Here is a 21,238-nt window from a genome sequence, read left to right on the forward strand (position 1 = left end):
GGGGTGCCTTTTAGTTAGGGGAGATGGCAACCCTTAATTGGTGGATAGGTTCAGGTCTAAAGGATCGGAAACTCCCTAATGAGCAGCGTAGCCAAAGTTTTTCGGTCTATCCGCGAACCATCCGGCAAACAAGTCTGCCTCATTGGGTTAACTCCTGAACCTGATGCTCTAGCTTGTCTGAACGAAAGATGGAAGGGAAAGTTCTCGATTGGGTGAGCCATTTTTTGCTTTGAAATTGAAGAAAATTGAAAAACTGAAAAATCTGATGATCAAAAGTTTATCCACGCTCACTGCACCAATTATTGAGTATTTTTTGTGTGTCTCCTTAAAGGAAACATTCGAGTATTTATACATACTATCACTGTTCATGATTTGATTCCACTATTCATAGGACTGACACTCTGAGTAGGTCGCGGGCATGTTGGACATGTGTACCGTTTCAGGTCGCATGCTAGAGTTCGTGATCCCCACCATGCGAACTCCTTAGGTGGATGCGAACTGGGACCACGAACTCCCTTTAACTCTTGTGAGTTGATACCGCAGGGTCCCTTCAACTCGTGTGAACCGACACTGTGAGCTCCCTTAACTGTCCTCTCACTGTACATCTCGTGTGTATCCATTTGGTGGGGTTTGGCCGGATCGTGGGTAAGAGACCTGAAACTTATCTGGGTCTCAGGTTGGTGACTATTACTGTATGACAAAGTTAAATTTAGGTAATTAAGTGAGACAAAAGAAAAATCAAGTACAAAAATGAAACTCAAATACCAAATTAAGATAAAGAAAACTTAAAGTATGAAATTGGAGATTGAAACTAAACTTTAACCCTGTTAGACAAAAACGGAAGTTGTAATTGTATTAGGTAGGGTGATTTAGATATTTTAGTTTTAAGATACTGAATCCCAATAACGGAGTCTTTTATTGAAATTATATTATATAAAAATGTGACTATATACTGTCATTTTGGATTTAAAGCTTTCTATAATTAGAATGTTAAATAAACATTTTTATTTTAAAATTGAAATTCAAAATTCATGCAATTTACATATAAATAGTTTTAAAGTTTCAGAATATAAAACAAATTTATTGACAAAAGTGAAAAGTTATCTTGAGATGGGGGATATGTCTGTCGATTAATGAACATAGGTAAACGAGAAAACCAAGGAAAATTTACCATCCATGTCTGCCCTCGTTAACTTCTTCTTTTATTATCATATTTTTCTTTTTCAATTTTTCAATTTTTTCTCAAATTATAAAATTACCATTCCATTCACATCAAAGTACCTATCTGTATTATACATAAAATCCTTACTTTAAAGGGTAGTTAATATTATTATAAAAATATTTTAATCTTTTCATATAAAAATATCATTTAAGAATCTAACAAAAAACCAATAATTTTATATAAAAAGTCTTTACCGCTCTACCAATTATCACTTGTTAGTATACTTTTATAAATATATATTTTAATATAAAATATTAATTGATACATATTTCTTCTCCCTTTTAATTCTTTTTACATTTACTTTAATTAAATCAAATTTAATTATTTAATATACATTTAATTTTAATTCTTTTTAATATTTATTTTAATTAAATTTATTTTAACCAAGTAATTTATGAATTCATGGAATAAAGATAGCATCACCTTTGTTTATTTAAATCATAAACTTTTTTTTCTGTATTTCATGTTGTAATAATATTCCTTTTATTTTATTTTTCAATATATTCACTGAAGCGAACTTAGTAACTAATTCTTTACAAGCCCATTAAAGAGTACACATTGGCCACAAATTTTAAAGTTACTCCATACCTAGAGAAAATATCGAATCCTCGATCACTAGTTAAGGTAAAAAAGAATTTTACCATATCATTTAACTCCTGTAATTATTTTAATATTATATAGTGAAAGAAATCATTTATGCTATTGTATATTTTTATAAAATTTTAAGCAAAATGTTTTAATTTAAAAAATATTTTAATATATTTTAATCAATCCACACCATCAATTAGTGCACCTTAGAAGTAAAAAAAAAAAGACTACTTTTTAATATAAAATATTTTCATTTATCCGGATTGCGAGTGCGGTAAATTTTATGGGAATCATTGCCCTTGGGCTATGCACGTGAAGTATTGGCTGCTAGCTTGCTTGTTTCATGAATATAAAGAAGGTAGAAAGCAGGTGGAAAAAGGAGAAGAGAGCTTCGGGGTTTGGGGAACTAAAGAGGTTGTTGAACAATGAAAGGTGATATAAGCCAGAGGCTGCTTAAAGAAGCAGAAAAGATTGAAGTTGAAGAAGCAACACTAAAAGAAAAGATATGGATGGAGTTAAAGAAGACGTTTGTTGTTGCAGCTCCTGCAACATTCACCAGGTTTTCCACCTTTGGTATCGCTGTCATCAGTCAAGCTTTTATTGGTCATATCGGACCTGTTGAGCTTGCTGCTTATTCCCTCTGTTTCACTTGCCTTTTGAGGTTCGGCAATGGTGTTTTGGTATGTATGCCCGTACTTTGGTCATAATGATCTTTCTTTAAACCCTTTGAAATATTGTCGCTTTTTCATTTTTGTTACTAGAAAAATTGGGTTTCTTTTACTTCATCTGAAATATAAAGGCAAATGTTGTCTTCTTGGGGAAACCTTGGTATATCAGATCTCTGGATTTTGTTTTTCTCTGTGGTGTGTCTTAAGAGTTTTCTGAGCAGGGGCGAATTTGGGGAGAGGGTGGCAGGGGCCGGCCCCCTAAATTTTATAAAATTTCAATTCAGCCCTTTTAAGTTTTAAAAGTTTTTATGTTGATATTATAACTAATACTTAAAAATAGTATAAATTTGTGTTTGCCCCTCAAGTTTTCCAAAGTTTCTTTAATTTGATTTCTTTTATAGAATTTATATTCTTTTATAGAATTTATAAATTATTATGATAAATTTAGTAACATTTTTAATTTAATTTGGTAAACTAATACAAAGTAGTATCTAATTATTAATTTGGTAAAATAATTTATGCTTAAATAATTACAATATTTAATACAATTTGAGCATTTAACTTTTTTTTTCTAAATATTAATTTTGGTGATTAAAAATATCCTGAATTTTAAAAAATACATTATTTAAAGTAGCAATGCCATATAATGTTAATTTTGATGATTAATATTATCTGAATTTTAAAAACATATTATTTAAAATAAACTCCGTTCGTATGAGTCGAACCTACTTCCAACATGTCTATTTTTTGTAATTATCCCGGGTTCCCTAACAAAATTTGTGGCTTCACTCCTATCTACGAGGCATTCAATGAACAAAGGAAATGATTCCCTTCTTTACTTTCAAGCTATGTTACATGGATTCGTGTTAGTTTCAAACATACTCCCATACTTGTGTCTAAATAAATGTTCTATACAAGCACTTTAGGAAAAAATAAAGGGTCTGAATAACATAGCTTTCCAAGTTTCTAAAATGATGAATCAACCCTAATTTAACTCTTTTTGAGTTTTCCACATGCTTCTTATTGTTTTCAATTTACTTGAGATGTCACCAATATTGCATAAAATTGCAAACAGAATTCTGAAGTAATATTGATGAAAACTTTAGACTAATATTTTGATGTAGTGCAAATGTATTGAAAGTGCAGTTGGGCATGGCAAGTGCATTGGAAACTCTATGTGGTCAAGCATTTGGAGCTAAACAATACCATATGCTGGGGATATACCTTCAAAGATCATGGATAGTTTTGTTTATGAGTGCATGTTGTCTTCTCCCATTATACATCTTCACCACCCCACTTTTTATAGCTTTAGGCCAAGAAGAAAAGATAGCCCAAGTGTGTGGTTACATTAGCCATTGGTTCATCTTTATAGTCTTCTCTTTTATCATCTCCTTCACTTGCCAAATGTTCCTGCAAGCTCAAAGCAAGAACATGATTATTGCATATTTGGCCGCCTTCTCCATTGGAATCCATATCTTTCTTTCATGGCTTTTGACTATGAAGCTCGAGTTTGGGCTGGCAGGAGCTTTGTTTTCCACTGTTTTGGCCTATTGGTTACCCAATGTAGGTCAGATTTTGTTTGTTACTTGTGGAGGGTGCAAAGATACTTGGAAGGGTTTCTCAATGTTGGCTTTTAAGGATCTTTGCCCTATGGTCAAGCTCTCTATATCCTCTGGTGTTATGCTTTGGTAAGCTTTTTCGGTCCATCTTTGAGCCTCTTGAAAGAATTGTCGGATAAAGTTTATTATTTTAATGTTATTCGAACTCACAGGGTGAAATATGGATAAGTGTCTAATATTATGAAGTGAGAAAAGTTCGGGTTAAATATAATCATTTATATTTACTCAAAATCAATCTAAAAAGTATAGATATAAAATTTTGCTTAAACCTCTTTCATTTTTATAAATGATTAATGCAAGTTGATTGAGGTCCACCTCTATTATTTTTCTAATTTCTAAAGATATGTTATGTTTATTTAATAAAATTTTATATATTTTATCTTCTATTAAAATTTTAAACATAAACAACTTGCAGCTATTTTAATATTTATATTATTATATCATATATTTAATTTTATATGATATTTAATAAAATTTCGAGTTAATCGAATTGAGTTATTTGATTTTTTCGAGTAAATTCGAATAAGTAATTCAGTTTCGAGTTCGAGTCAAGTTAAATTTTAAAATTTGAATAATTGAATAACTTAAATAATGATTGCTATAAATATATTTTGGTCCCTATCAATTTGAAATAAGCAAATCAGTCTATCTCAACAAAATTACAAAAAATTCAAAATAAATTTTAAATCCAAAATGTTTATAAAATCCAAAATTTATATTTTTGAAAAATTGTAAATTTTTTAAAATATTAAAAATCTAAAAATATATAAAATTTTTAAAAAATTAAAATAATATTTTTAGGATCTAAATAAGTAAATTAATGATTCAAGTTTATCATACTAAATTTTTTTTCTTTGAAAGAGGTTTACAAAATATATGGTTTCAAATTTATGTTCTCTAACATCAAATAAATTATACTGTAACAATATTTTAATTTAACATCAAATTTATGTGCGTTGGGGGCATAGACATGTAGTCTAGCCCTTAGACAGACTTATTGGCCCAAATATATTTAGAGGGTTTCTGAAAAATCATCCTTGTACTAATGTTGGGATATGCATTGCATATAAGTACTTTGAAAAAATAAGAGTTGACTGAGATATTGATTTGAGTGATTTTGTTTGGATGATCAGTCTCGAACTCTGGTACAACACGATATTGGTTCTTCTAACTGGAAACTTGAAAAATGCTGAGGTGGCCATTGATGCTCTTGCCATTTGGTAAGTCTTTTCTGGTATTCCAATTGACTCTTTTTGTTGTTTTCATCCTATTAATATATAAATACTTCTTTTCAGCCTCAACATTAATGGATGGGAAATGATGATATCACTTGGTTTTTTGGCTGCTGCAAGGTATTGTCAACTTAAACCTTCGAAATGGATATATCAAAGTTTTTTTCTTTTTATACCCATTTTGATAAATATGTTGAACAATGTCGGTATTTAAAAAAAACAAAAAAAAGGAGTAACTTTGGCTGTGTGAGTTATGCTGGAAACTTTGCAGTGTTAGGGTCTCAAATGAGCTTGGAAGAGGAAATGCCAAAGGTGCCAAGTTTTCGATTATCATGACAACTCTTACATCACTTTGTATCGGATTCGTGCTGTTCCTGGTATTCTTATGCCTTAGAGGACGTTTAGCATACATTTTCACCAGCAGCGAAGAAGTGGCCGAAGCCGTTGCCGATTTATCTCCGTTGTTGGCTTCTTCCATACTTGTGAACAGTGTTCAACCTGTGCTCTCTGGTAAATTTTCAGCATCTTAGTTAGATTCATGTGAAAAATAAAGAAATATTAAAAAAGTGTAGATTACATGTATATGAACAGGGGTTGCGGTGGGAGCTGGATGGCAGCGCGTAGTGGCATGGGTTAACATTGCCTCGTATTATCTAGTTGGCATTCCAATTGGTGTTGTGCTTGGATACGTTTGGAATATGCATGTCAAGGTTGGTTGTTTGCAAATATATGATATGTGGAATCAAATTGAAGAGTAGTTAAAATTCCGTAACTTGTTTGGCAGGGTGTTTGGATTGGCATGTTGCTAGGAACATTGCTTCAAACAATTGTACTGGTTGTGATCACTTGGAGAACTGACTGGGATAAACAGGTAATCTGCTATATTTACTTAAATTCCTTCATTTAAATCTCCAACTTAAAAGAAAAAAAACATTGATTTTCAGGTCACCCTAGCTCGCACTCGACTTAATAGATGGTTTGTACCTGAATCAGAAGACAACCAAAATGTGGCTGCCTGATTTCAAATGCATTTCTTTAAAATTTTGGGGATTCTTTGGCCTCAACTTTGCAATATACCAAATGAAGTTACATCTTGTATGTGACTGCAATAATGTGTTGTGGATGAATATTTGTAACAAAATTTGATGCGTTGTAATTTCTGTTGCATTTTAATTTAGTAATATTATATTTGATTACGTCATTTAAAAAAAAAACATTTTGTATAGAAAGACACACCATACAACATAACTATATGAATGCGTTAAAAAGAATATAACTGAGCTCCTTGGCTACTTTGGTACATCAACACACAGGTTATAACTGAGCTCTCATGTTACTAGTCTACTAAATTGGGAATTGCGGAGATCCATGCAGCATTTTACAACATCTGGCTAAACCAATGACGGGGCTGATGATGCTCTGCTTTCAAGCCTAAAATTCTCTAACTAATTTACATTATACATGCCCATCTCAGCCTTGATAATTTTTATGGCATCGCTTGATGGGCTTGCCGTAAAATCCAATACCTAATCCCACCATGTACTTGTACTGATGATATGGTTTTTCAGGTGAAGCTCACTGTCGCGGTACAGGCGGTGTTGATTGAGGGTTTTGACTGTAAAACCCAATACCTGGTGATTGGTTGCTGCTGAGGCCGAGACTCTGGCTGTGGCGGCTGTAGAGGTTCATAACCTGGTCTAACAAAACTCATTGCTATCTGGGGGGAAGAGGTGGTGGCGGGGGCAGTGCGTTTGCTACATAACCATAAGGCATTATCCCTACCATCATACCACTTGACTGCATGTATTGACTTGCCGGTGAATTTGCAGGAGATTGAGGTGCAGGGGGAATGGGAGGAGGAACAGAAGCAAAAGCAGTGGGAGTTTGAATCTGGTTGCCTTGGGACATCAGTTGCATACCAGTCGATGGTGGTGGGGCCACATTGATGACTCAATTCGATTCAAAAATTGAAAAAAATTTAGAATTTCAATTTAATCAAATCAGAACTATTTAATTTTTTCGAGTTCAATTTGATGAAATCAAATAATTTAATTAATATATTTAGGTAAATATCTCTTAGTCCTTATCAATTTTAAAAATAAATAAAATGGTCTCTTTCAACAAAAATTATAAAAAATATTCAAAATAATTTTAAAACTCAAAATATTTATAAAAATTTCAAATTTTATTTTTAAAAAATTCTGAAAAATATATAAAATTTCAAATTTAAAAATTTCTAAAATAATAATTTTAAGACCTAAATAATTCAAGTTTATCATACTAAAGTATTTTTTCTTCTTATTTACTTTGAAAAAGTTTTCAATTATATATTATTTCAAATTTATATGTTTTAACATGAAATTAGTTATAGTGTAACAATATTTTAGTTTGACATGTTTAATTTTTTAATTTAACATGAACAATTTCACTCTATTCGATTTAACTTGAATTTTATTTCACTCGACTCGTTTTGAAAAAAATTTCAAATCAAGTTAGGATGATAAAATAAAACTATCAACTCGAAATAGGTTCGGAAATCAACCAGTCTGATGCCTGTCTTCGGATCGATACCCCAACTGGTTCTTGGTCCGACTAGTCAGTCTGGTTCAAGCAACTATGACTCTAAGTCTCTACACTTTATACATTTAGAATTTAGTCTTCATACTTTTATTTTCAATAATTTAATCCCTCTACTTTTTTAATTTAAAAATCCGCTTTCAAATTATATATAACCACGTAACATTTTAATTGAAAAGTTAATGACATTAACTATTTGAACTAATTAATAATATTATAAAAATATTGAACTGATTAATAACATTATAAAAATAAAGAAACGAAATTATAGTAGAAATTAAAGTATAAATATTAAATTTTAAATTAAGTGTATTAAAAGGACCAAAATGAAAATAACCCTTTTTATAAAATGAGAAATGAAAGAAAAGGAGCATGTGGGTGTGTGCCAGGTGTGAGTATATAAGTATATTTTAAGCATATTAGAAGGACCAAAAATGGAAATTTACCATTTTTATAAAATGAAAAAGAAAATAAAAAACATATGGGTGTTTGCCACGTGTCAGCACAAGGAAGTTCTTTGGACCCATAGATATATAGCTAGTTGTATAGATATCCAACTGAATTGATTATTTATATTGAGTTCACAATGAAGCTTTTCTAAGAAACTATTGTCAAGAGTGACAGCCTAGATGGTTGAAAGCAGTGATCCATTTTGAAAGTTTTAAAAATATAAATTAATAAGAATTTAAAAACTAGAATGAAAAAAAAAAGGTTATATTTACAAATGAAAATAAAAATAACAATTATAATGATGTCGAATGCAGATTTTCATCTTTTTCAGAACATATATAATGTATGTATGGAGAAGAAACCAAACATCAGAGCACATCTCCATCCGGCAATAATGTGAATACATGTTAGAAAAGCAACTCCACAAATATGATTAGAATTAGAATTGAGCACTTCTACAACCCCCATCTATAATTTACACAACCAAATATTCAACCATCAAAATCAATCATATACCATTGAAAGGCAGAAAACAACCAAATAAGAAGAAAAAAAAAAGAAAGGAACAAACCAAACCACAACTCATTGTTGAAGAAATCAATCAATCAATAAAAAGAAAATGACTACCATTAATCAAAAAAACATGATGGTAACCAAACTAGACAACCCAAAAACTTAACACCAAACTTACTTCTCTTTTCTCTTTCTGAACTATATATTTTCTTGCCTGGAGCTCCAGCTAGAGCTTGAGTCATTAGATTTTGTTTTCTTACCTTTAAGGTTCAGACTCGATTTTCAGATGCTTCTTCATTAGCAGCATTCTCCCTGTTTTCTTGAATACCAGAGACTACATTACTAGTTTGAATCTTTTTAGTGGAAACCACATCATTCTGCTGTATTTCAGATGATCCATTTCAAATGTCTGAAGAATATGGCAGCTCTGCTGAATTAGATTCCGGGCTTTGTTGGAAAGCTTTACAAATATCCTCTAGAGATCTTACCTCACCAACAGGTAATTTTGGATTGGTATCTGCTTGATCCTGTGGATTCTCAATCATACTTGGTGGATGAATTACTTCCTCAACATCGATCCCTTCATAAAGTTGCTTGAAAGCCAAATCAATATCTTCTACTGATCTTGCTTCAAGAACAGGCTGATCAACATTGGCCTTGGTCTTCGTATCCTCCGGTAAGACTGGAGATTCCGTATAGGCAGTATGAGATCCCTCTGGTAAATCAGTTTTCCTGAGATTGAAGTCCCCAATGGCATCCAATTCAGAGAGAATTTTTTCATTAATCTCTTTAATCTCTTTATCCTCTTCATATATTTCTGCTGCATGATTAAAGTGTTCTGATAGATCTTGAGGGCTGCCCTCACTTTCCATTTCATTTAGGATCCGCTCTTTCAAATCTCGATCCGTTGGCAATGAATGTTCAGGACTCTCAGCAGGAAAAGTAGATTCCGAAGTCATGCAAGTGTAGTTTGCTGAAAGTTTGTCTTCAGACCCAGGAATTTTAAGTAAATCAACATCATTGTTGCCAAAGTCTAATTCCAGTGTAGACTCCATTGCAATAATAGATGGTTCCTGAATCAGAGTGGCCATAGTTTCATGTCACTGTTTTAATTATAATTAGGGCATGCAAATACCATAAAAATGTGAGATAGATCACGCAAAATGCAGGAAACATAGTACTAAATCTAGCAAGTACACTAGAGGAAAAAGGGTGCATATGAAAGCAACTGAAACAAACATATCAACCTCCGCGGAAAATTCAGATATCCAATGAAATTCGGACAAATAATGCATTGAATAGCTTGAATGCCTTGGTATTTAAGTGTACATGCAATAAGAACACTTCATACTCAGTAAATCAATCGCTCAGCCCTATGAAATCTTAATTATCCATAACTATATTAATTTGATTATCATATAATATAATCCATGTTCAATTAGCTACTTCAACATGATTACTTGACTCAAAAATAATATCATTGCTGGCATTAAAGGTTCTTTTATAAAAATAAGGCAAAAAAAGAAAAAGAAAGATAACATCTGATATTTAACAAATTAAAGAAATTATTGAAGGCAAAACATGCAAAATAAAAAAAAGAAAAAGAAAGATAACATCTGATATTTAACAAATTAAAGAAATTATTGAAGGCAAAACATGCAAAATATTGATAAGATTACTCTTCAAAGAAGTATGTCAATTCAGCCACATGAGGAAATTTAAACAAATATAAGAAATTCCTATGAAAACTTACCTCCAGCTTATCATGTTCATCAATGGATGGTTCATCCATAGAATTAGACAGCATCAGCTGTTTCTCCAATGCTGGTGGGTTTTCTCTAGAAGGCAGAGCTTGATAACTAGAGTTAAAAGGAATTCCCTCCAAATTCATATCATGGTCAACATCGCAATCAATCTTTGAATCCGAATATATTGGTTGAACTTGACCCATTTCAGAGTCAGTTTTAAGCACCTCCCTGAGGTTAGCCTTTGAAGGGTTAACTTGAGCCACTGTTATGTGATAATATTCATCCTCTGTGGATGAACTTTCATCATTGTAAGGCATAGCCTGGAGAGTCAAAGTTGTGGAAGACAACTCCTCACCCTTATCATGGTGGGCTTCAACATCAAGACTTGCATCCAAGTTTGACAAATGCATTTGACAGCATTCAGTCTGGATGATTTCTTCCTTGGGCCAAACACCCCCCGCTACTAAGTCATGCTCTGATGAACTTGACGAATGTATTTCATCTCGCTCAAGCAGAGTGTCTTCCTTTACAACTGCATGCCAATCTCCTGGAGCAGCCTCTGAAAATTCAACGGGGTTCATCAGATGCTGTTGTTCTTCTGGTAAACAATCCAAAATCTTACCCATTCCTTGCTCAGCAGCAAGATTCATCTCTGCACCAAGGCTTAATAGGTCCTCTTGATGGATAAAGCTGTCTTCCTTTTTTGAGAAACTGTCCTCCAATCCTCTGTCAGAAGATGACGAGCCTGCATCTATTGAAACATATTCAACCACAGATTCAGGCACTGGTGATACATTATGATCAGAAAAAGTGGAAGAAACCCCTGATGAACCAGCTTCTGTACCATCATGCTCACTGATCTCTGGTAGATCCCTTACCCTTGGTTCGTTTTCAAACAAATCCAAGGATGCTGCATGCATCTCTTGAAAACTAGAAGTACCCTGTTCTCTTGTTTCACCAATTCCTTCAGGTTCCTTATCAATTGACTCAACAAACATTGAGGGTGCACCCATTTCAGATGTCTCAGCTTGTGCCTCAGGAGATGCAGATGAAAATGAGAGGATCTTCTCAACTGATGGACTTGAATCATAAACAGGTTCGCTATGCTGATTATCATCCACCACCCTAGTTGTAAAATGGAATTCTGATTCTTCAAATGATGGTTGTATGGATATGGAAGATTCTTTAATTTCATGACCTCTCGGTTCAAAACCTGCAGCTTCTACTCCAGTGAAATCAGATATCTTTTCATCTATTTCCGATAACGATGACAAACTGGACCTACTGCTAAAATCCTCGTCAACTGGCCCTGTTCTGGGATAAATATCACTTGGATTGAGTTCCAAAAGAGTAGTTGCTCCAGCTTCAGTCAAATTTGATTCTGTTTCAGTCGTATTGAATTGCACATAAGCAGTTGCTCCAGCTTCAGGAAAATCTGATTCTGTTTCCAGCTGACTTTCTCCATCTCTGAATGTGATCCCAACCACAGCAAGGTGAACACCTCTATTCTCAACTTGATCAACATCTGCAAGCTCAACATCCCCAGACGATATGCTCTCTTGTTCATCATGGAAAGAAACATGATCTTCATTTGTGACCAGTTCAGTTTCTTGAGAAATGTCTTGCTCATATGACTTGTCCTCCTCATCCACAACTGAACTCACTGATTCAGTATCAGGAACAGAACTCAACTTCGACTCACTAACTTCACTTGACTGCCTATGGAATGAAGAAGAGCTAGATCCTTCAGTTACTAAGTGCTCTGGGACAAAATATGGTTTCCACTTAAGCTCTTGCTGAGGAAAACCTAAAGATGATGGTCCCACATTGAAGCTTTCATGTCTTCTTAAGAAGGCTTCTCTTTGGGGAACTGTTTCCCTTTGATTAACACCAGCAAACTCCTCCTGGAAACTATCTCCTTTAAGATCGGGTTTTTCCTCGCTAGAGTCATAAGGAAGATCAAAAGGGTTTCTTCTTGGCTGCAAAATAGTCGGAGCAGACCCCGGAATGGGCGGTAACCCTAGGTCATCATAGGAATCATATGGAAATTCAAATGGATTATGTCTTGTTGTAGAAATTGGTGTGATGTTTAAGGGAATATTAGCACTATTCACGTCTATCAGATTCTTCTCAATCATCAATCTCATGGTTTTACGGGCCCTTCTCCTTGCAATAAGATTATCCAATCGTTGGTTTCTTTCGAGCTCTGAAGTCCCCAAATCCATGAGATTCTTTTGATCATCCTCTGTCCATTTGATTGCGGATTTACTTTCATCCTCTTTATCTTCCTTAGCTCCATCTCCCGCATCCTTCTCATCGTCATCATCATCATCTTCCTCCCTTTGATTTTCTAACTCATCGGACTCAACACTTTCATCATTATTACTATCATGAGACCTCTCTGAGATGGCATCTGAACCATTATCAGACAACTGAGCTGGTTGTGGAGCTCCAGAGCCCAAAAGCGGATCCAACTCATCAAGCATCGGAATCATATCAGCCATTGAAGCATCAGGAGAGGAACTATCAGCACCATCAGAACCAAAATCCAACGATTCATCATCACCATCATCCTCATTGTCCACAGCATGTTTCCAAGAGAACACCAGAGAATCGAATTCATCATCCCTTTGTTCATCACTGAGATCTTCTCTGAGTTTGCAATCCTCCACTTCAAGATTCCTATCTCCTACAGTATCCGTCAAAACATGATGATCATCCAATGCCTTCACCATACTCAACAGGCCTTCACTTCCTAGAATCTCCTCCTGGATTTCCCTCTTCTTCTCCACCAACGAATCATTCAATGATCCCTCTACCTCATCAATCACCCCATTCTCACAATGAATATCCCTAGAATCCAAATCGTCATCCACCAACAGCTTATAACGAACTGAACCATCATCTTCCTCGACTTCACCAACCTCATTATAGACCAAATTAACTTTCTCCTCAGCATTCTTGACTATACCCCACCTCTCCCCTACATGTCTTTCTTCAACAAAATCATCACCACCAACATTTCTCTCCACAACAGTATTGTCCTCAGTAGCCCTGGTTTTCAATTCTGGAACATCATGGCTAGCTTTCTCTTCTTCTTCCTTTTCATTGATTTCAGGTATGTATGGTGACCCAAAACTCAATAGTGTACCAAGTAAAACAGCAGTGCAGACCAAAACAGGAGATGCAGTAACCAAAGCAGAAAATAACAAAGGAAATGAGGTATACAAAAGCATCAAAAAGCAAACCAACCCAAAAAAAAATGGATGATTCCAAACTGATCTATAACATATTTTAACTGATATCACCATTAATTTCCTAACTCTAACTCCAAATTCCAATCTTTGAGTTCCCATCTCTCACTATAATGATAAACTTTTTATCTCCGTAACTTCCAAACTGTTAAGAAAAAAAAGAACCAGTTACACAAAAAAAAAAAAACAATTGGATCCAAAAGAAACAAATATATTATAAAATTTATGAATGAACTCACCTTAGAGATAGAATTAAATGAAAGACAGAGCAATCAAATTAAGATCAACCCAATAGCTAAAGAGCAACAATTAAGAGTTCTCCAGTGATGAAACTGACAAAAAAACAAAAAAAAATCAAAATAAAATTTTAAACAGAGCTGAATCACGTAAAATTGAAAGTTTCAAGCAAGAGATAAAAACTCAACAATACCTGGAAAAACCCAGAAACCCCGAGGATTTTAATACTTGGGAAATTGAAACTGAAGGCAACTCTGAAAAGGCTTAAATACAAAGAAATCAGTAATTAAATTTCAGCTCTGTTTTTTTTCTCTATATTTATTTTTTGCTTACTTATTAAAACAGCTATGAAGTAGTGATGGTGTCGTTTCTCTCTCTCTCTCTCTCTCTCTCTCTCTCTCTCTCTCTCTCTCACTCTCACATTTGTTTATTCAGTAGTTTTGCAGAGAATAGAAAGGAAATGTGAGGTGGCACAAAAAGAAGATCAAGAAAGTGAGTGATCGAAAACGGAAAGGAAAGACGGTTCCTACTTCCTAATATCATTATTACTACGTGTATATGTGGGTTATGTAAGGCATGTTATCTAAAATTTATTTAATAATTATTATAGGTGCTAGTAGAGAATTTATACATGCACCTGAAATTCTATTCTATTTAAAATAAAACATAATAAATAATGAAATATATTATTTAAAATTAATTAATAATATACATGATATTAAAATAAAAATTAAATTAAATTATAAATAAATTAAAATTTAAACACATAAATATATTATATTAATATTACTAAATGAATTGATTAAAATATATAAACAAATAGAAATCAAGTCTTGGTTGCGTGGTAAATAAGAATGGATATAAATCTCACCATATGCATATTTTTTTGTTCTTTTTAATTAAAAATATTAAAATACACTCCAATAATATAACTTGGTTTAAATATAGAAGGTCATTTTTAAATTTCTCTAATCGAGTTGGTGTTGGGTTGACTCGTGACACTAACTCAATTACTGATTTTATTAATAGTATAGATACAATTTATGGATATAATAAAGCGTGGGTCAAATTTTGTTATTAGAACTTGTACTTTGTGTAAATTGTGAATTTAGTACTGTACTTTAATTTAATCAATTTTAGTCCTTATACTTTTCGAATTTTAAAATTTAGTCTGACGTAATGGTAATAGTTAAATCTAATTTGTTAAATTATTCCATTAGTCTTGTATTATACGTAAAGTTATAAATTTAGTCCACGTTCACCAATTAGATCATTCTTAGCGGTTATATGTTTTGAATTTAAAAATTTTAGTATTAATGCAAACGATAATCGCTAAATCTATTAATTGATTTTTTGTGAGTAATATGTAAACAAAAAAAAACATAGCATTACACATGTGATAATATGTTTGACACATCAAATTTTAAAATAATGAACTTAACTTTATGGATTTAATAATTATCATATAGTTAGGACTAAAATTTTCAAATCTAAAAGTATAAGAACTTAAAAGAACCAAATTAAAGTATAAGTATTAAATCCACAACTTGAGCAAAGTATAGGATCTAATATTAGAATTTGACCTAAAGTGCATAATAAAAGTAAAATGTATTAAAATATTAAAATCAAACTTTGGTTAAGTGGTTAATTTAAAATTTTGCTAACTTAATTGGCATGGATTCAAATCTCATCATATGCATATTTTTATTATTTTTTAAAATAAAAGAATAAAGTGTCCTAAAATAATATAATTTATTTTAAATGTATAGGGATATTATGGTAATTTTCTTGAGTTGGGATCCAGTTGATAGGTGACACCAACTCACTATAAGGCTTTATAAATAGTAAATATAGATAGGGGTAAATGTTCGATCAAATCAAATCGAATGAAATTTTTTTGAGTTAATCGAGTTGACGAATTTTATTTTATCATCCTAACTCGATTTGAAAATTTCTCGAATCGATTCGAGTGAGATGAAATTCAAATCGAATATATTTGTTCGAGTTAAATTAAAAAAATGATTTTGGGTCCTTATAATCACTGTCACCTACAATAATTAAATTTGTTATTAACTTTCATCCCCTCATAATTTATTTATTAATTTTTTATATATGAGTTAGCTTCTTTGCTTGCTTAGTTGGTTCAATTATCTTCGATCCTTGTCAAAATGTATTTTGAAATTAAAAATATATTAAATGTAAAAATGAGATTTTTAATAAAATTATCTTAAAGATAAAATGTGAAATTGATACCAACATAAAATTTTAACACAAATATTTAATAGCATCATCAACAATTCAATTTTAACAAAAATTTATAAAAATCAATATGATTAAACAATTCAAGAATATAAGTAGTACAAAATATGAAATTTAATTTAATACTATAAATAGTAGATATAAATAAAATTATTACTATTTAGGTTTAGAAATTTTTTTTGGATGATTTTAATTTTTAATTTGGGGGTAAAGGGTGAAAAGTAAAAGTTTAGGGAAAAATAAAAAGTTTTGGTGTTGAGAAAGTAAAATTTCGGGAGAATGGGTTTGGGGTAGAAGGGGGTGGGATGGGAATAAAAGTTTTGGGGGGAAAGTAAAGAGGTTTGGGAGTTTGGGGTAAAAATGTAAAATATTATAGTTTGATATTCAGTTTATTCTAATTATTCGAGTTATCTGAATTCGAAAACCAAATTCGATTCGAATTCGAAATTTGAAAAAAATTCGAGTTGACCCAAAATTTGAAAAAAAATTCGAATTTTTTTCGATTTTTTCGAGTCGAATCGAGTTTTGCTCACCCAGGTAATAAACTGCTTATAACAAAATTAAAATGAATAAAAAGTATTAAAATAAAACTTCAGTTGAGTGGTAAATTTAATGATTTTCTAACTTAATTGGCATGGGTTTAAATCCCATCATATGCATATTTTTATTGTTTTGAAAATAAAAATACTAACGTATTCTTTAAATAATATAATTTACTTTAAATGCAAATAAACATTAAAGTAATTTTTCCGATTGAATTAAGACTCAATTGATGAGTGACATCAACTCTATAAAGGGCTTTATAAATAGTAGAGATATATGAATGTGATTAAACATTTGTTGAATCTTTACCTAGGTGTTTTATTTTATTTTATTTAAAAACTAGATTTTGTTTTGGGTGAAAAAATATTTTCTTTTAAATATTATTTAATAATGAATATGGGTGGGTGACAATAAATTTATGTTTTAATTTTTTATGAACATGTACTCATGATTAAACTTGTCATTTTAATTATTTTATTTAAAGATATATAAAAAATAGAAAAAATAAATGTGTCATCATAATAATATTAATTATAATTTGTAAAAATGATATTTTTATAATTTTATACCTGTATTGGTGACCTAATTAAAGGTAACATTAACTCAATAAATTGCTTAAATATAGTATAGATAATATAAAAGTATAATATTAGTTATCATTTAAAAGAAATGGCGTATTAGTATTTTCTCAATTAAGTAGGTACCAAGGTAGTTAGTGGCATCGGTGGACACATAATTTTTCTATTGAAACTAATGCGTATCGATTCTAATTTGTTTTGGAGTATTGTTTAGGATTTATCCGTATTCTTAAAAATATAATAAAATATCAAATGAAAGAAATTAAATAAATTTCAAGTACAAAGTATTATCGGTTATATAAAATATTTATCAATAAATTTGATAATAAAACTCTATCAACAAATCCAAATAAAGAAAAAAATATCATATATACATTAAAAATAAGATTATCCAAAAAAAATCTCATACTAAAAACAAATAACATCAATGAAATCCATTTTAGAATTTTTTACTCCATTAACAGTGTATAGGATAATTATTTGAAATATAATTTGAAAGTTTCATAAAACATATACATGAAATTGAGAAACTTTTAAAAATTTGTCTATTTTTTCCTTTTATTTTTATTATATAAACTATTTACTTATTTTATTATTTATTTTCTACTTTAATTTTAAACCTTAAAGTTTAAGTTTAAGTCGATGAACTTTAAGGGTTAAATTTTTTATTTATTATTATAAAGAGCAAATTTTTTTAATAATTTTATTATTTTTTTAACATTATTCATGCACCAATTGATACACAATATTTTGATCAATGTAATTGGCTGATGGAACAAGCCAGTGCAACCGCTATAGGCCCAAATTTTTACTAGTACTAAATAAAAAGTTGGTTGTTTCAGTTTTCTATCGAAACGTTGCGCATCAACTGATATGTCCGAAACTAATATGAAACGAACTACATTAGTTGGTACATGTTAATCAATGACACTAATTTATTCAGAAGTTTTATAAGAAGTGTAAATATATATATATATATATATATAAATGTAATTAAAAAATTTAATTGATTCTTTGTGTTAGATCTCAAAATATTTTTTCATGAAAGATTTTGGAGGTTAGCGTAAAACTCATAATAAAATTTTCATTTTTATGATTATAAAAGAAGAGAGAGAAACCTAAAGAAACTTTTGACGGGTTTTTTACTTAAATATATTACAAAAAATTTAAATACCTAAATAGGTTGTCAGCTAGATTAATTACCGAAATGATACGTTTTCTTTAATCGCCTATCTCGACAAAGCGAATCAATTTTTATATTAAAAATATTCTTTTGTTTAAATAAAATATTAATTTTATTTTATTAAAATATTTAAATATATATATATACATGTAAAATACGGTCAATGGTCAAAATACAGGGAAAAGGGGGTCGACTGTCGGATAGGCGCGACTAATCGAGCCCTGACAGTGTAGGCACAAATGGTCGCCAAGACAAGACTACCCTCTTGCAACAGATCATCTGTTGTATGTATGCCCCTCCCCGCTCCATCTGCTACAATTTATTCTTTGCATCATGTTTCTTCTGTGTCTAGTCCTTCAATGGGAAAAAGTTGCAAATGGGGGACCTTATAAGCATGGTCCCCCAAACCCCATCCACCGGAAGAGAGAAAGAAAAGAGAGAAAAGAGAAGAAAATAAGAAGAAGAAAGAAAGAAAGAAAAAATGTAATGTTTTATTTTAGTAAATAATTTTGTTTATAATTTAAAGAGTTTAATTAAGATATTGTGATTTTTTGTTATTAATTATTAATTATAAATTATTTATGTTTAGTGTTTATAGTTTTGGATTAATATTTTGTATGAATGTAATTTTTTTGCTTTTTATAATTATTTTAAAATTAATTTGCTAGTAAATAAGGATTATGTTATAAATTTTGTGTTTGTAATTATTTTAAAATTAATTTATTAGTAATTTAGGATTAAGTTATAAATTGTTGTGTTTAGTTTTGTATTTGATGAGTTTAACATATAAGTTTATAAAAAATTAAAATCATTTCATTTTGAAAATGAATTTGGACAAATGATGTTTAAGCTCATTTAATTTTTTAAGTTCTTGTTAAGTATTGGTATGTTAATAGTTGATGTTAACTCATTTAAATTTTTTATATCAACTTGGATATCAATTTATCCAAGTTTAATCATAACTGATTCTTTTCATAAATTTATATAATTTAAAATTATTTTTATAAAAAATGATTGTAGAAATATTGAAGAATATAAATCTATTATTAACATACCGATACTTAACAACAACTTAAAAAATTAAAAATTGATAATAATACATTAATAGTATCAATTAAAAGCGTTTCCCAAAACTTATAATTAAAATTCTTATTTTGAGCAATGGGAGTAGAGTTTTGGCTGTATGAAAAAATATGGGATATGGATATTTTATCTACAATAACAAGTAGGATATGAATATTCAATTTCATTTAATGCACTTTTAGGGTTGACTATGAGTATGAATTAAGATATAGACAAATGCTTTTATTAAAATTATTTAAAATTTTAATTAAAAATTAACACCCACAAATATCAATGTTCAAGTTAAATGCATGTACATGAATTTATTTTATACATGGACATATTGTTGGCATAAGTAATTTAAGGAGAAAATCATATCAACCTCGACATTGTGTAAACATTTTTCAATCTATATTAGTTATGTGTTTTGTGATTTTTAGTAATGTATTTTTAAAAAATAATTTTATAGTTATTTTGTTAGTAATTTATGTTTAGGTTATATAAATTGTTAGTGTTTTAGTTTAGTGTTTTGTGATTTTTAATGTAATTTTATATAATGTAATTTTATTTGATTTTTATTTATTTAGAAATTTTTATTTATTAAAATGTTGATTAAATTTGTTGTTATATAATTTTATACGTTGTTTGAAATAAACTACTTGGGTATGTATCTATTTCTATTTTTATTTTTTTAATTCATATGTGTCGAAACCATCTTTTATTTGAAAAACAAAAAGTTTAGTTGTCGACTTAAAAACGAAAATTGGGAGTCGCCACCGATCTTTTATTGAGGTGTGATCGGATCACCTTGAAAATAATTTTAGGTCTGCGAATTTTGAGAAAATAGGTTCGGGAGTCGGTTACGCACAAGGAAGGGTTAGCACCCTCGTAACGCCCCAAAATTGGTACCGAATTGATTGTTTAATGTCTCAATGTTGAAAATTAGAAAAAAAAACTTAAAATACGACCTTTTAAAAGGAAAATTTGAATATGATAATGTACCCTTATTTCGCATAAATAAATCGCCACACTCAGTGAGTTAGGGTGCAACAATTTGATCTTTGAAATTAAATTTGTCCCATTTTTTTAAGAAAATCATGTGTTTAAAGAAGGATATTTGTTTATTTAAGTCAATCGTGAAATCCAAACCCAGTAAGTTAGGGCTCAATTTCTCGAAATTCTTAAACATCAAATATCGCTTTTATTTTAAAAACGAGATAACAAAATGTCGTATCCAGTAAGTTAGGATCAAACATTTTGAAATCTTAAGAACTTCATTTAATAATTGCAGGGTTTTAAATAAAATGGGCATTTGGTTACCTAAATTCATCGAGAAAAACGAAGCCTAGTAAGTTACGGCACATTTCTCTCGAGAATCTATGAATGCCAAGCCCTTTTTAAAGATTATGAAATAAAACAATTAAGAAGCTTTAATAAAACTCGACTCTTACAAAGGAACATGATTAAATGACGATACACATAATGTAGAGGATAAATAACAATTT

The 21,238-nt window shown here is 30.6% G+C and overlaps 2 protein-coding genes across 3 annotated transcripts; one reads left to right on the forward strand and one right to left on the reverse strand.

The window, feature by feature from the left end:
• The first annotated feature begins 2,176 nt into the window (after positions 1-2,176).
• LOC105782610 (protein DETOXIFICATION 21) lies at positions 2,177-6,525 on the forward strand. Its single transcript, XM_012607458.2, has 8 exons — positions 2,177-2,490; positions 3,625-4,166; positions 5,231-5,317; positions 5,393-5,449; positions 5,601-5,839; positions 5,921-6,039; positions 6,114-6,200; positions 6,274-6,525. Exons 1-8 carry the CDS (start codon positions 2,236-2,238, stop codon positions 6,346-6,348), a joined length of 1,461 nt encoding a protein of 486 aa, XP_012462912.1. The 5' UTR covers positions 2,177-2,235; the 3' UTR covers positions 6,349-6,525.
• Positions 6,526-8,763: 2,238 nt separating this feature from the next.
• Positions 8,764-14,611, reverse strand: LOC105782609 (uncharacterized). Of its 2 annotated transcripts, none has more exons than XM_052626360.1 (5): positions 14,442-14,611; positions 14,302-14,362; positions 14,111-14,203; positions 10,623-14,016; positions 8,764-9,942 (listed from the first exon to the last, which is right to left on the reverse strand). In XM_052626360.1, exons 4-5 carry the CDS (start codon positions 13,971-13,973, stop codon positions 9,271-9,273), a joined length of 4,023 nt encoding a protein of 1,340 aa, XP_052482320.1. In that variant the 5' UTR covers positions 13,974-14,016; positions 14,111-14,203; positions 14,302-14,362; positions 14,442-14,611; the 3' UTR covers positions 8,764-9,270. The 2 variants fall into 2 exon arrangements, with proteins under 2 accessions (XP_052482320.1, XP_052482321.1); XM_052626361.1 differs by having other exon boundaries at positions 14,302-14,371.
• Between the last annotated feature and the right edge of the window lie 6,627 nt (positions 14,612-21,238).

Source organism: Gossypium raimondii, chromosome 13 (genome assembly GCF_025698545.1).
Source record: "Gossypium raimondii isolate GPD5lz chromosome 13, ASM2569854v1, whole genome shotgun sequence".
NCBI lineage: Eukaryota > Viridiplantae > Streptophyta > Magnoliopsida > Malvales > Malvaceae > Gossypium > Gossypium raimondii.